The following is a 15,936-nucleotide window of genomic DNA, read 5'->3' on the forward strand; positions in this document are numbered from 1 at the left end:
TCTTGTCCCTGGTGTAACTCCCACTCTATGTGATAGTGACTATTCACAGCTATATGTCCCTGTGGGGTACAGTGGGAACTGTACCTCTATCTGGGAGGCTACAGTGTCATCTCCTGCTTTGTGATACCAGCTTGGTAAGTCTCTGTATCCTTTGCCTTTCAACTCTGTTGATTGACATTTTCCCATCAATCACCTTGCTCCCTGCATAGCCCCAAATATGATAATCATTCATAGGGCATGTCTGAGAGTAAGGTCATCAGTTCAATCACCTATTTGTAGCCTCTACTAATTCAGATAATAAGAACAAATTTTCAGAAGGATGTTCTGACAAGAGCTTTCAACTTTTACATGACATTTGACCTAGGTACTACACTTCTAGAAATTTACTTATGAAAGTAATCACATATGTAAATAAAGATTGAACTATAAAGATATTCATTACAGTGTTTATAAAGGTAAGTCATTTGAAACAACCTTAATGTCCAAAAAAGAAGGCACTGGTACCCTCTTTTTTGGATGTTTAGGTCGCCATTAGCTTGACAATCTATTAAGCAGTTATTATGAATATCACGATGGAGAAAAAGATACCATGACGTGAAATATGCAGGATGTATTGTTCAACGAAAAAAGGGTAACAAAAGCAATATGTACATTATGAATGACTCATTTTCTTCCTAAAAGAATATGTATGTAGCTAGGATATATCCTTATGAAAAAGAAGACAACCATTTTTTTTTTTTTTTAAAGAAGCACTAGTGCTACAATTTTGGTCTCTCAGAAAATGGCTCATCACTTTCTCCTTCTAGTCTCTTCTTAGTGGCATACCAAGGGTGTGGAGGTGATGAGGAATCCGCCTAAGAGGTGGAGCTGATTTTCACTGACATTGTTTGTAGTGATAATACAAAAGCAGACTGACATTCAGGGTTAGTTATAGTTCTTAAATTCTCCTTGTTGCCTGCCTTCTGGGGCACCCCCACTTTGGTTTTCCATAATAACTTCCATTTCCATGGAATTTGCAAGGTACACAAAATGTCAGGCAGAGTATGCCAGTGTGAAGGTTAAGATAAAGAACTGCAAAGCTGACCGCTATCCATCACTTCGTAGTGAGATAGGCCACTTACCACATGACCACTGGAAGCGTAAATCCTTGTCACTATCTGGCCAGCCCAGAGTCACTGTCGTGAAAGGATCCACATACCGACCAGGTTCCAGGTAAACCTCCACATCCTCTTTATCTCTCTGCAGAAAAAGCAACTGATTGGTGAGATATCTCTCCATAGTTGTCACCCAGTATTTCACCCAGTCTTTACTTCAGAGCAATCTGTGCCAAGTATGGCCTCAGTGCAAGGCATCAAGTGGAGATAGGCCCTGTCTGATCTGCCTGACTCCCTTTGGGATGGCTCACTGGGTAATAACTTTAATTGGAGTGTGGGCTCAGTGCTAAGGGTCCACCATGTGTTCAGCTGCATTACCAGAGCTTTCTCTGGGCCAGGCCCTGTGCTTGATGCCTAGACAAACAGGAATATAGAGCAGGCCTTTGTCCTAAGATTTAGTAGGGAAGAGAGACAGGACACCAATGATTAAAATGCAGAGTGCTAACTAACTGCTACAGGAGAGGGGACCCAGGAGATTATGAGAACATAGGCAAGGTGGGCAGTAGGTTAAGAATGTAGGCCTTGGGACCAGTCAGATCTCCAACTGGATCATCGGCCCTGGGACCTCTTGCCAGTATCTAAGCTTTTGGAGCTTCTGTTCCTCCAAAGGTTTGTAGCATTTGACTCCTGGGGTTGCTGTGCATCCAATGAAAGAAACTAGTGATGTGCTTCCTCTTGTGTCCAGTGCAGAAGAAGACACAGAGCTGTTACTTCTATAAAGCAGGCAGCTGGCATACCCAGAGGTCAGGACCCCAGAGCTATTGTGAAGGGGGAGGGGTGAAGGTGAGCTGGGCAACCATGGAGAGCATGCGGATTCTAGGACGAGAGATCGGCTGATATACATTATGTTCCTGGAGTCAGTTCTGATAAGACCTATTAAACAGCTCAGACCCAGCGGGCTTGACCTGGAATGACATGAGGCTACAACAGAATGCAACCCCCAGTGGTCTCCCATGGCCTGGTAATAAAACCCAAACCCGCTTGCCTTGGCACCTAAGACCCCATGTGATCTTGCCTCTTTCCATCTCTCTATATTTCCTACATCCTCCCTCTCCTCCACAGAGGCCTTGGGGACTTCAGATATGTGTACCCAGAAAGCTCTCATTCTGCTTTCTAGCATGGCTGACTGTCTTATTTTCATGTCCCTACTTAAATGTCACCTCTTAAGAGTCATTGTCTGATCACATTTGCTAGACTACCTTCTGTTAGTTGCTGTCATTGCACACTATTGCTTCTAGTTAGAAATGTCACAATTCCTAATTATATATGTTAATTCGTTTGTTAGTCTCACCCACTAAGCTTCATGAAGGCAGGGATTATGTTTGTTTATTCACGACTGTATTCCCAGCCCCTAATACCAAGCCTTGAACATTATGAAGCACAATACGTCTTACGTATTGAATAAATGCATGCATGAGCAATGTCAACAGCAAGGAGTTGAATTCTTAGTCTTGCTGTAAAAAGTCAAGAACCTGGGCCTATTTTCTAATATAAGCATTAAGAGATATAGATTCTCCTCTGAGCACTGCCTTAGCTGCATCCCATATTTTCGATAGGTTGTATTGTCATCCTCACTTAGAAACATTTTTAAATTTCCCTTATGATTTTTTTCTTTGACCCATTGATTTTTTTAAACTGTGCTGTTTAATTTCCAAGGTGTCTAAAAGATATGTACATATCCTAGATATCTCATTATTTATTTATGACATAATTCTGTGGTTAGAGAACCTACTTTGCTTGATTTAAGTCCATCTGGGTCTGGTTTCAATCAAAAGAAACCTTGGTGATTTTAGTGTCTTGGTTATTAGCACTGAAATACCAAAAGCCAAAAGTAAAGCAGATGCTTGGACATCTTTTCCTTGTGAGGTTAAGAGTTTAAAAAAAAAAAATACTCACTTTCTTTTCTTCAGCACTTGTCCCAGGTGGTCCTTGGAGATTAGAAGGAGCTGTGAACATAGTGGGAATGGGTGTCAAACTTTGGTGGTGTTTATAAGGGTGCTAAAGGGCAGAGTCAGAGGGTATGTTGAAGAGCCCTGGGGATCTGCCTGGTTTTGGAAATGGTTTAGGGGAACCTAGAAAATATTGAGGTCATAGATAAATGGTCAAAAGCAAAACCACCATGTTCACCTCTGGGCTAAAGACACCTCTTTAGTAGTTAAGAAAGAGGTAGGCAGTGTAGTGTTTGTTAATTTCCATGGTGTAAATACTCCCATCAAAGCAGGTTTCAAGCTACCAAGCAGACCCCACTAAATGTAGAGGAGATGGGCATGACCAACTCTGGCAAACTGCCGTCCTCAGCACCTCATGGTATGTTTCTAGATCCTTTTATTGGCCTCTTACCTGCTGTGCGAACCTGGGCAAGTTAGTTATTCTTTCTGAGTCTCAACTTCCTAATCCATAAAATGTCTGAAGGCAATCCCTATTTTTCAAGGCTCCAGAAGGAATGAATGCTATGCTGTACGTACTGTAACACTGTAACCTACACATCTGTAAAGAGTATTCATGAGTTAAGTTAAAAAAAAATGGAAAAGGTATACTCAATTGATATGCTCTAAAGATACTGAAACATGAATATGATTAATGTCTAATTAAAGAATAGTAATTAGGATAGGAAATTAGGGTTATTCCATGTGATTCACTAGTCACTGATCTTTGGAAAATTCCTTCCCAGTGAAATCTCATTTACACAACTATAGCTTCAAAGGTCTATAAAATTGTACAAAGCAAATTAAAATCCCAAACACAGAGGACTTTCGTAACCTTAAGTAGGAGGATGGTCCAATAACCCTGAATTGAATTAAGAGGTCAAGAAAAATAGTTGCTACCTCTGATCTTGCCATCAATTAGCTGAGTGACTTTGGCAAAGTCAATTTAGTCTCTCTGGGCCTCAAGTGCCATATGTGGAAAATGAGGGATGTGGACAGTAGAAAGGATATCTGTCAGTTTTTCCCCTGTCTGGCATCCATGCCCCCTTCTTTTGATAACAGCACCTACAGGTGATATTTGCCATGGAGAACCATCCTTCCCTAACTCTCTGTCCTTGGTGTGGATGAAGCCAACCCTACATCATGTTTCAGGGTAGATATAATCTTGGTCTGCCCAAAGCTGAGTACCAATTCCCTCTGAACTCAGCAAGGGATCCAGGAGACACTATAAACCAAGCTTGGGCCAGTGAGAGTCGGCCTCAGGATTTCTGCTGGAAATATCAACCAAGAGGTATTCTTTCTCTTCTGGAGTTAAGGACTGAAGCCTGGGGCTATCTTGTTACTTCTTGGAAAGTGAGAATTAGAATGAAGAGATCTAGAACCAAGAGATGGAGAGAAGCAGACTTCTGAAGACATCAAGTGTCTGGATCCAGTTGCACCTAAACCCTGGACTTTTTATTTTCTGAGTTGATAAAAATTTTCTTTTTGCTTGAGCCAGTTTGAGCTTCTTTTCTGTCCCTTGCTACTCAAAGAGTCCTGGCAAACACATTCAAAGTGATCTTTAAGCTCTGTAACAACTACTGTTGGCTGCCCATCCAACAGCCATTACCCATCCCTGCCTCTTGGCTGCCAGAATCCACCTACTCCCACAGAGCTGAAAATGCTGAATATCTGCTTTTCAGCATCCCTTATAGTGGGGGCACATGACCCTACCCTGGTCAATGGTATCTGAGGAGAAGATTGCTGAGGACTGGTGGGAAGATTTTTCACTAATAAAAAAAGATGTACAGAAAAAAAAGATGTACAGAAAAAAATGGTCTTTATCTGCTGCTAGATAATGCTTGGTTGACATGTGATGTCTGGAACTGCAATAGCCATCGTGATTGCATGAGAGCAGCCTAGAGACAAAGCAAAGTCTCTCAGGATGGTAGAGCAGAATGATAGACTGATCCTGGGTCCTACTGATGACACCGAGCCACTGAACCAGTCCTGCAACTACTTATCTCTTCTTAGTAGGTGAGATGATAATGCTTTGAACTTGAAGCCACTTATGTTAGGCTTTCTGCTACTTGTAGCTTAAAGCATCATAACTAATACAAATGTTTTGGAATTCTGTATCAATGGTTGAACGTTTTACTGCATACATCATTGCCTCTTTCGAGTAACCAGAGCATTCTTAATATCTGTAGAGCAAGATAAATATTTAAAGCCCTGATTTGAAGAGCACCTCACTAGATTCCAAGCAAGGGCAATGCCCTAGACCTCTGATCACAAGTTTTATACTCCCTTGCAGAAAGCTCCTTGCAGAAAGCTCTTGCCTGTGACAGTGATGCTTCCAACTTCCAAACTCAAGTTTGAGAAGGCATTCCTCACCAGCACGGTGACCGAAAAGGTGCCTGCAATGCAAAAGGTGGAGAATTGTGGACATTTTAATAAATTGGTTAGACAACTTTCCCAGCTCATGCTTCTTTAGTCCCCTGATAGCAGCATTTGAATCTTTCATCCTCTGCATATTTAATGAATCTCTGTTATATATCAGGCATGGTGCAAGGCTCTGGGACACAGAAATGGTCCTCGTCCTCAAGGCTTTATGGTCTAGTAACGATGCAGGACACTAAATGCCAAACCACTTAGAAATTGGCCTGGGGGCACTGTGGGCATGGGGTGGGTGGTCGCTTTAACCTTAGGGGAGAAAGAAATGGTTCAAGGGATGGGGCGAGGGCTAGAGCAAAAGTTCAAAGGACAGTAGCACTCATCAGTCAGAATGGAGAGGGGATTCCAACAGAGGGAAAGACATGATAGGATTTTAGAAAGGGTTGAGAGGGTGGAGAGGGGAGAAGATTTGTAAGATTTTTTTTGGAGAAAGCTGCTATGTATACACATCTCACCCCTCCTCCCTCATGGGGAAGGGTGGTGCCATCTTATCTTAAGCCTAGAGAGAAAGTCATCTTCAGAGGAGACCCTTGGAAAGCTGGATATGTGTTCTTTGAGCTTGGGAACCCTCATGGACCAGTTCCATACTCATGCTCTTGAAGGAATGGTCTGTGACAAGTGGGAGAATGAGAAGTAGAGAGGGAGAGTTAAAGGCTGCATTTCTGCATTTGGAAAAACTAAAGTTGGCTGGTAGCAGGCCAAGGAATGAATAAGGATTTTCTATGGACCAAATGTTTTCTTTGGGGAGAAGGGTGCTGAAGAGGGTAGTGAGAATGAGGAGAAAAGATAGAGTGATCCTGTTGGTGGTCCAAGAGAAGCAGCAGCTGGGTAGATGTGGCCAGCTGAAAGAAAGGTATCACCCCAGCTCTGGAGTGGAGGGAACCAGGGGGCCTCCAGAGCCCAGAGAAGCTCCTATGAAAGACAGCTGCAAATATCTCCTGGACCCTGAGAGCAAGCCCAGTCAGGCCTGAGATGGGTTCCCTTTCCTTCCTCCTCACTTCCTTCATCCCTGGAGTTGTCTAAATGTTTTTCTTCTTGGGAGAAGGCTGATTATTATCTTAGATTATCATCTAAGAATGAGCCAGTAGTTACAGGGCATGCTGAAATTCTATCTATTGTCTCCTACTTAGTAACTTTTATAGGAGATGAATTAATTTGCATTTGAATTATAGCCTATATATTATTTGTATTTTCCATTGTCATTTCATTCTGGATTCTTCTTATTCCAAGTTGGACCTTTGGTACCTGGCAGAGTTCCAATGTTTTTTTTTCTTACATCTATTGTCCTTTCTGCAATCTTTTGCCAAATCCCTTGCTGAGGGCATGGTAGCCCCATACCTGCATAGTATTACCCCCTTTCTTGCATACCTCTGAGATCCAGGGCAAGGGACTCTGCGGGCAGGGTCCTAGGTGTGCTAGAGACTCACATTCCTTCCCGCTGATATCACCACACTGTCCTCAGTGACTCTCTGTTCTCTACAGATTAAATGCATTGTCTGCTGTGGTCTCCTCCCCTGGCCAGCCAGTCTGTCCCCCAGGTATGTTGCACTACTTCTATTCTAACCCACACTGTGATACTTATTCTCTTGTCCCTCTCTCCCACTCTTCAGTTTTTGCCTCTCTCTCCCCCAAGGGCAAATTTCTTGAACCACAATCTCCTCTACAAATGATGGAAGAAATGGAAATACTTCTGCTCTTTTCCAGTGGTTCTCAATGGAAGTGATTTTTCTCCCCAGGGGACAGTTGGCAATGTCCAGAGACATTTTTGTTGTCATGACTTAGGAGGCTGGTGCTACTAGTGGAGAGAAACCAAAGGTGCTGCTAAACATACTACAATGCACAGGACAGCCCCATCAACAAAGAATGATCCAGTCCCAAGTGTCAGAAATGCCAAAGTTGAGAACCCCTGTGACTATAAGCTCTATGAAGGCAGATAATATCAACCTCTTTCTTATTTTGTGACTCAAGCTGGATACTGTGAAACATGTTTATAACCAGGACACACTGAAAACTGACTGGCAGGACCCTGGACTCTAAGTCTGAAAGGGAAGGGAAGAGAAGAGGCAGGGGAGTCACCAATCCCAAATACCTTCAAGAGGAACTGCCACATGGTAAATCCCAGATGGCCTCCCGAGGCTCTCTTCCTCATGGGAAAAGGATGCATTGAGTCCAGCTACCTCAAAGGTCAGCTTCTCTGGGATGCCATGACCCACTGAGACGTTGACCAGTAGGTCCTGTCCAAGCTCCAAGTGGTCAGAAGCCCAGAAGGCCCGAAGTCCTGACAGAGGCTCCATGAAGTGGACTGTGATGTTTGTGGAGAGTGCAGAGGTGGTGGTGTTGCTGGTAGCGCAGATCTCCAGGTGGTGCATCCCTGGGCCCATCCATTGCTGGGCTACTCTATCCAGAGTCAGATTGTAGGGGAGCAGGCCCCTCTGTGTAGTGGACTCAGCCAGGGTTGTGTTACCTGACAGCACAGTGTAAGTCACCACCGTTCCTAGATGGGATAAGAAATATTTAGTAATGTTGGTAACAACCGTGTAGTTGATCATACTGAGATAGTTCAGACTCATATTCAAGCTCCGAAGTGAGATTCTGGATATAGACATGAATATGGACATAGCTATAAAGAAATATGTAAGAATATTCCTTGCCTCTGAATATTAATAATGATTATCTCTGAGTATTGGATTTATGTGTAATTTTTATTTTGGGATCCTCTTTTCTTATTTGTATATTCTAATTTATACTATGTATATGTTACCCCTAAACTTAAAAGTTTGTAATAAAAATATTAGAACATTTCGTTGACAGGGATATCCTTGTAGGAAGGAATGCCAAAGAAGAAGCATCTCATAAGACTATGGCTGATTGTTTTGGGTGAAAATTAGCCTCGAGTCGTGTTTCAAGCAGTAACAGGTAAAGCCATGTCCTTCCACTTCTTTGTCTGACTGAAACACTACCGAACAGGAGAACTCAGCCTGTTCTCATCATAATTGGTTGGGCTCCCTTACAGGTTGGAGCTCGTTGTTCTAACAGGATGCTAAATGTTGTGATTGACCTTTAAAATATGATTTAAACCAACGAATCAGGATTCTTTCCAATAGAAACCAAGCTAGTGTGTTTCTTGTTTGAGTGATGATGATGATGGTGGTGATTATAACAATAACAAAAGCCCTCTGAGAGCAGGAACCCTGACTTTCAGGTTTACTGCTGCCTTTCCCACACCTGGAAAAGAGTATACATTCAATTATATTTGTAGAATGAAAAAATAAATGAAGGATTTTAAGTTTCCTCAGCTACACATAGCACTCATCTTTAGCCAACAAGCACACCAAACAGAAGGGAGCCTCACGCCATCTGGATCCTCACTTATACAGTTACAGCTATGAGTGAGGATCCAGGTGGTATGAGGTCATGTGAGGTCACACCCTCACCTCTGCAGCTCTGTGCTGCACTGCTTCTATCAACAGGCCTCTGTCTAGATCTCAAACTGGACCTGTGCCTTGAGGAAAGATGCCGTCTTGGGTAAGGATGGGTCTTAGTTGGGAGGGTCTCTACTGAGATAAGGGGCGGTATTCAAAATATTTAACAACTGAAACTGCATGGACAGCAATTAAGTAGAATGGATGTTCTGATAAATCAGAATGGACATCGTGACCAATCAGAATGGACACTGTGACTAATCAAAATGGATACTGTGACCAATCAGAATAGATGCTGCGACCAGTCAGGTTGAACACTGTGACCAATCATAATGGATGCTGTGACCAATCAGAATGGACATGACCAGTGAGAAATGTTGCTATGACCAATCAAAATGGACACCTTGATTAATCAAAATGATGACCAATTAGAATGGCCTCTGTGACTTATCAGGATGGACACAGCCATAACAGCTGCTATGGCTGTAGCAGCATGTACAGCTGAATATCAGCCCTGACTTGGGCAATGTAATTGTGCCAAGTTGGTCAATGCTGGCTGCACTGAGAAGGGCTCAGGCCCAGCTGGTAGCACTCCTAGTCCTATTTGAATCCCCCCAATAAGGAGTGGCTTAGGAGTTCAGTTCCTGTGACAGGCATGCAAAGAAGGGCCTTTAGAAGGCTGGAAGCTCTCACTAGTTTACTAACCTTGTGACTTTGAACCTTTGACTCTGAATCTTTTCTCTGTTTCTTTATCTGTAAAATGGGGATAATAATACCTGGTGGGCTGTATATGTAAAGCACTTAGATCAGTTCCTGGCACACACAAGGTACTAAATAAATGCATAACTAAAAAACTTACTTGATATATGATTGCCGTTAATATTTATTAAAGCCTGGGAGTTGGATAGATAGATTTGGAGGAAAATCAGGTTGCCTTGACCTTGGCCATTTCTGCAGACTCACCTCCATCAAGCTCCACCTGAATCCACATAGGGTCCCCAAAGACAACCCAGCAGAGAAGGCTGCCTCCTGATTTGGACAGCCCAGAGCACCCAGTAACACTGAGCCTCTCCGTCTTGTCTCGCATTGTCACTTGCTTCTGAGCTGTCACGTGCCATTCACTGGTTGTGCACTCGGCAAACACGGTGAATTCCCCAGGGTTCGTGAACTGGTAGATCACGTTGCTAGACAAACTGCCAGAAACAGAAATGTTACCAGCACTGGGGACATGCAAATACATGTATTCACACATACATACACATCTTATCTGCTCTGTAATGATAAACAGATAAAAAGCTCTTCGTGTTCTGAAGGTTACATTGAGATCTCCCAGAGCAGGTAAGAGTGGAAGAAATAGCACTAACCAAGGAGTTGAATATTAGGTTGCAAGTCTGTTTTCTGCCATTTATTCACTCTGTGGCTCACATAAACTCCATCTCTGAGTCTTCCTGCTTCATCTGTAAAATACTATGCCCCAGCCTAAATTTCTGAGCCTTATTTTCCTCATCTATAAAATGGAATCAGATTCCAAACATATCAAAATTATGTGTTTGGTTGCTTCTTATTATCCCAAGGGGATTAATTAAAAATCTCTAACATGGCCTGCAAAGGTGCACATGACCTCCCCTCCTGAACTCCTTCCCATCTCCTGTCACACACTGCTCTTTCATCGAGACCTCTGTTTCAGTCTGTAGAACATGCCACCTCTTGCCCATCTCAAGGCCTACAAGTGCGCTGATCTTTGCTGAGAAGGCCCTTGCCCACCTTTTTGCTCATATTCATGTGCCAGCTTTGGTTCTCACCTTAAATACTGCCTCTTCAGGGAAGCCTTCCTTAGGTTCCCTTTACTGCTGTAGCTTTGCTGCTTCTAGGTGACACTCATCCCTTGTGTGCTTGCTTATTCACTGTCATTCTTCCCTGCTGTTCTGTCAGCACAGACAGTGTCTGTTTAGTTCTCTGTTACATAGTTGGCACCTAGCACAGAGTCTAGCACATAGTTGAGAAACAGCTGACAGACGAACATATTTGTGAGAAAGCTTAGGAAACAGTAACCTGATTCTTGGAGCCTGCCAAGATAGAGTAAGCCCACCATAGCCTATTCTACCCGAGAATTCTGAAAAATAAACAACTGAAGATAAATTGGGGAGGAAAGTCAAAACTTTAAGAATCACCCATAAAGATTATCCCTTGGCTTTGTTGGCAGGAGCCTGAGTAATGAAACTATACAGTGAGTGAAAACCCCAAGAGAACCAGGAAAAGGGACCCAGTGAGCCTAAGAGTACAGAGGAAATACCCATTTTTGTTTTGTGCTTGCTTTCTTTTTTTTTTTTTCTCCTGGCTCTGCCTCAAACTGTCCTCTCTCTGCACTGACTCAGGGAGTGATGCAGACTCCTAAATACCCAAGAGAAAACTCATCTCTCTAACCATTGGAATCATGAAAAATATCCTGTAGGAGCTAGAGATTGGGGAGAAGGATCCTGAAAAAGAGAGATCTGGAGATGAGGATTCCCTGAATCTGTGTATGACCCAGCATAAATCATGAACTCACCTACAAACTATGCACATGTGGAACAGACCCAAGGAAACATAGCAAAGACTTTGTGAACTGAACTACAACATAAATGACCACCCTGAGTGGTACATGAATGGGCAGAACCAAAGAGCTTTGAAAACTGAACTGGCATGGGAACCGCCACTCACAGAAGGCAAGTCAGAATGTGTAGTCTGAACTTAACTGGGCTGGTTGCTTGCTAAAACAAAACAAAAGCAGCATTTTTCCCAGAGGATTTTAACAGGAAGTCGGAATCCTTAGAGAGAATGGGGGATTTGCGGGAGATTGGTTATGTTTTGTTTCTTGAGCTGGGTGCTGGTTACATGAGTGTGTGCAATGCATAAAACTGAGTTGATCTGTATCTTTTTGTGCACTTTTGCGTGCATGTATTATGCTTTAATGAGAAGTTGAAAAATTGGTTCAAGACTGTTATTCACTGAAATTTGCACATACTGCTTTGATATTTGACATTAATGGGACGCAACTTTTATTTTAAAAGTGAAGAAAGCTCACATTTTTGGTTTTTGCTCATAATGTCCATTTGTTAACAACAACATAGACTTGTTATTTTGTGTATCTCCCTCACAGATTGCCAGCCAGCTTGGTGGATAAAGCCACCTGAAAAAACTGGGCAGTGTGGCAGAAAGGAAATGAGATTTCCTAGGGCTCTTGGGGTTACCTGCATAACCTAATGACTCAATTAACCTCTTTGGGCCATAGTTCCCTTATCCATAAAATGAGGTGAAAGCCCTTTCCAGGTGGGTTGTTGTACGGTTTAAATGAGACCATGGCTGAGTAAGTGTCTGTCATGCAGTCAACTCAAATATTGAAGCTTTTTTATACTAGGATGACATTTATGCCCTTAGCCTATTAAAATAAAAGTAGTGTGTACTTTTATGTAATATTAATATAATAGTAACAATTACCCATTTTTTAGAATCAACTCTGTACCAGTTATTATATTCTTTGTAGTCTCATTTACTCCTAAAAATCACTGAGTATTAGTCATACAACACTAATAATCACAGATCATGTAACTCTGTGGCCTAAAGATTCTTGTATATCCTCTGTAGTGGATTTTGTGGGGTGTCACCCAGATTCCGCCCTTCAAGACCAAGGCCTGCATACCCCCCAGCTTCCTGGTGTGATAGAGGCTGAGAGCTCACAGCTGAATCCATCTCAAGGAATTCCCCTTAGCCAGAGGGAGTCATCTCTCGCAAGGTGCATCCCCTCCCCGGGGATGTCCTGCATCCAGTGGCTGCTCAATGCCAGGGTACAAATAGTTTGCTCTCTTGACTCAACTCAAGACAAGTTCCCCTCCAGAGCTTTCTGTAGGATCTATGAGGCCTGCACTGCTACTGTATCCCAGTCCAGCTTTTTTCCCAACCCCATCCAAGTACACTCAGGAAACCTGCACCCCAAGTCAGAGCCTGTTTCCTGGTTCTTAACCTGCATACCCTCCTAAAAACAATCTCTCTAAGCTGGCTGGTATCAAGGCTCTTTGTCACCAGACACCCTTTGAGTATTCCAGCACCATCTTTCATCTTTCCCATATACCCCTGAACTCCCGGTGTAGTGAGGTGTTTGCAGTTATCTGGGGATGCCGTGTTTCTCCATGTGCATGACTTCCCTTTCTCTACACCCTCTGCTCCTGCCTCATATTTCTGGTCCTCCATGAAGGACTTCACCTCTATAATCCTTTGTGGCCAGCGTCTTTCAGAGTTCTCTCTTCTGCTCTTGTGTACATCTAGGTCATTCTAGGGCTTACATTGTCTTGTGAACAATGGATTTCCAGGGAAGTCCCCCTCCAGACTCAGCTGTGGACTGAACACTGACTGAAGAATAACAGCAATTCCCTGATCTGTCTGTAGGTGGCGCTGAGTTACCTAATGCTGGACTTGAGGCAAATTATTTGATAAGGCATATAATACAATTTCAGAAATGTAGAAAGTTTTCCACAACAGAGAAACAAAACAGCCTGCCATGCAAATGTACACAAGTCATGGGGAGTGCAAGGCAATAAAAAGCTTCTAAAGGAGAAATCTTTTGACTTTTATTATGCTGTTTCTGTTGGAGGTTGTATTTTCATCAGCTTGTTATCAGTCTACAATGGAGATAGAACATCCAATTTAGGTGTTAGCCTAACCAGGAGTTAAGCAGAAATAGGAGTCTCTACAAACACATAAAAAAAAAGCACAGTGATGTCCACTCAAAGTATGTGACTTCTGTATACTTAAAAATGTTAATAAAAAATTATAGAAGAAGGTGAGTGGGTAGTTTAAAGGTCTAACAAGTCTTTAAAGGAGAGGATATTGAATTATTCGGGTGGGGTGATTGTGGAGGGTGTCACCACCTCCTTTGAAGGAGAAAAAAAGTGCCAGTTGCTTTCATTAGAGCTAATGCCCAAGGGATTGAAAATGTAATGCATTGCTTATTGTTGTTTCTCTTGGATTATGAAAAAAATTAATCACAAAGAATTTCAGAGAGAAATAGGACAAATACTCTTGGACTCACCATCCAGAGTTGACAAGTAATTTGCATTTTGTCCCAGTTGCTCCAGTTTTTCACTACAGTTTGTTTATTACTGGAAAGTCTTTGTATAACTGAAGTCTTAGCAGGGCTATATACGATTTTGACTTATGCCAAATTAAAGCTCTATAAAATTTGAGGGTTAAATATTGTGTAATTTAGCATTTGTTGTTTTATTGATGAAATGGTTGCAAATGAGAAGAAACCTGCAGAACAATGCCATAGGTATTTGTATTACTTAAACATTTTGGCCAAAAGGATCTTCACATGTCATTTTTCATCTTACTCTAATCAAGGTAGCCATCAATGTAAATGTGACAAGGAAGGAAACAGAAACTCAAGACCAAGGTTCGTCTCAGGGTCCCATGTCATATTTGCAGCGGCTGGGATTAACACCCCAGCCTCTGGATATCATTTTATTTGGCACAAAGCCCAAAACCTTAGAGGACTGCTTAATTTGAGAACTGCACTCACTAGGGCAGATTTGGGCTGTGGATGGGGCTGGTCCCCTGTTTGCCTCACCACACATCCAGGGTTTTTGGGAATGCTGGGCACCCACCAGACTAGATTCAGAAGCTCAAGTTCCTACAGGGTAAAACCAAAGATGTTTTGGAGTTAGGAGAGGGGCTTATGGGCCTCTATGATTTCCCTGGGCATCCATATTGAACAGGAACCCCAGAACCTAAAGAAGACCTAGATTATCTGAAACAGTCTGGGCACCCCTGCTGCTGAGGCACCCAGCAGGGCAAAATGCAGCTTACCCAAGGCCCAGGTAGGCCTTCCAAATGTTATGGATTGGATTCAGCTGCTGTCACGTTGGGACGGTAACTGTTCCCTGCAGGATATGTACTGCCTCAGGCCCTGATGCTGTGTGTTATATAATCCACTAGGGGCCTAACGCCCTGAGCTTTGTTCAGTGCCAGACAGTCCTGGCTTGCATCACTGCGCTGCCACTAGCTATGTGGTTTGGGCAACACTGCCTGTACTTTTGTAAAAACAAGATAATTATCTAGCCCAGCACCATCCAATAGAAAAAGTATGAGCCACATGTGTAATTTAAAATTTTCTAATAGCCCCATTGAAAAAATAAACATGAAATTAATTTTAATAATTTCTTTAACCCAATATATCCAAAATACTATTATTTCAATGTGAAATATCAAAAAATATTAGTGTGGTATTTTACATTCTTTTTGAGGGGGACGGGGGACTAAATCTTCGAAATGTCTTTTACATGTACAGCATATCTCAGTTGAGCACAGCCACACTTCAAGTGGTCAGTAGCTCATGTGACGAGAGGCTGTTAGACAGCACAGCTCTGGCTCATAGGGTTGTTGCACGGATTAAGTGAGATATGTGAAAGCTGCTCGGCTAGACTGTTATTAACATTGCTACTATTATTTTTATTATTCTTACCAACAAAAAATGTGTTCCCACACCCATTTGAGCAGCTTCTTCACTCCATTACCAACTCCTCGGACAGTGACCCAGAAGAGATTCTACACAGAGCCAAGTTGAAAGGACCCAGGTCTCCATGACTGTTCATGTGGCCTCCATAATGGGAAATCTGTGAGTACCAACTCCTCCCATTCCTGTATGTTGCTCCTTTGTACTATGGCTCTGCCATTCCTTCTATCAATAGGTAGAGTCTATTTCTCCACCTGTTGAATATAGGCTTGGGCCATGAAACTTGCTTTGTCCAAATTAGAAAATGTGACACAAATACAGATTTGAAGCATGCTTGCATGTTGGGCCTTGCTCTCACTCCCTGCTAGTAACCCTTCTGCCACCACACAAATAAGTTGAGATTAGCCTGTTGGGTGATGAGCAGCACGTGCTCCTAGCTAACAGTCTGCTGACCACAGGACATGTGAGCGAGGCTTTCCTAGGCCTTCCAGCCCCAACTGAGCCAGCCAAGATAT

The 15,936-nt window shown here is 42.7% G+C and overlaps 2 protein-coding genes across 5 annotated transcripts in view; one reads left to right on the forward strand and one right to left on the reverse strand.

Moving 5' to 3' along the window:
* PKD1L2 (polycystin 1 like 2) overlaps positions 1-15,936 on the reverse strand; it is an 81,990-nt gene that overhangs the window by 56,476 nt on the left and 9,578 nt on the right. For both annotated transcript variants that reach the window (XM_016165914.2, XM_036231507.1), the window contains 5 exons: positions 9,898-10,127; positions 7,602-8,006; positions 5,398-5,475; positions 3,051-3,100; positions 1,122-1,239 (listed from right to left, as the gene is read on the reverse strand). In XM_016165914.2, coding sequence (XP_016021400.2) covers positions 1,122-1,239; positions 3,051-3,100; positions 5,398-5,475; positions 7,602-8,006; positions 9,898-10,127 — 881 coding nt within the window. The remainder of the gene's footprint in view (positions 1-1,121; positions 1,240-3,050; positions 3,101-5,397; positions 5,476-7,601; positions 8,007-9,897; positions 10,128-15,936) is intronic.
* BCO1 (beta-carotene oxygenase 1) overlaps positions 10,123-15,936 on the forward strand; it is a 69,856-nt gene continuing 64,042 nt past the window's right edge. For all 3 annotated transcript variants that reach the window (XM_036231508.1, XM_036231510.1, XM_036231512.1), the window contains exon 1: positions 10,123-15,583. The gene's annotated coding sequence lies outside the window, so the exon portion shown is untranslated. The remainder of the gene's footprint in view (positions 15,584-15,936) is intronic.

This window comes from Rousettus aegyptiacus, unplaced genomic scaffold (assembly GCF_014176215.1).
Source record: "Rousettus aegyptiacus isolate mRouAeg1 unplaced genomic scaffold, mRouAeg1.p scaffold_m13_p_14, whole genome shotgun sequence".
Lineage (NCBI taxonomy): Eukaryota > Metazoa > Chordata > Mammalia > Chiroptera > Pteropodidae > Rousettus > Rousettus aegyptiacus.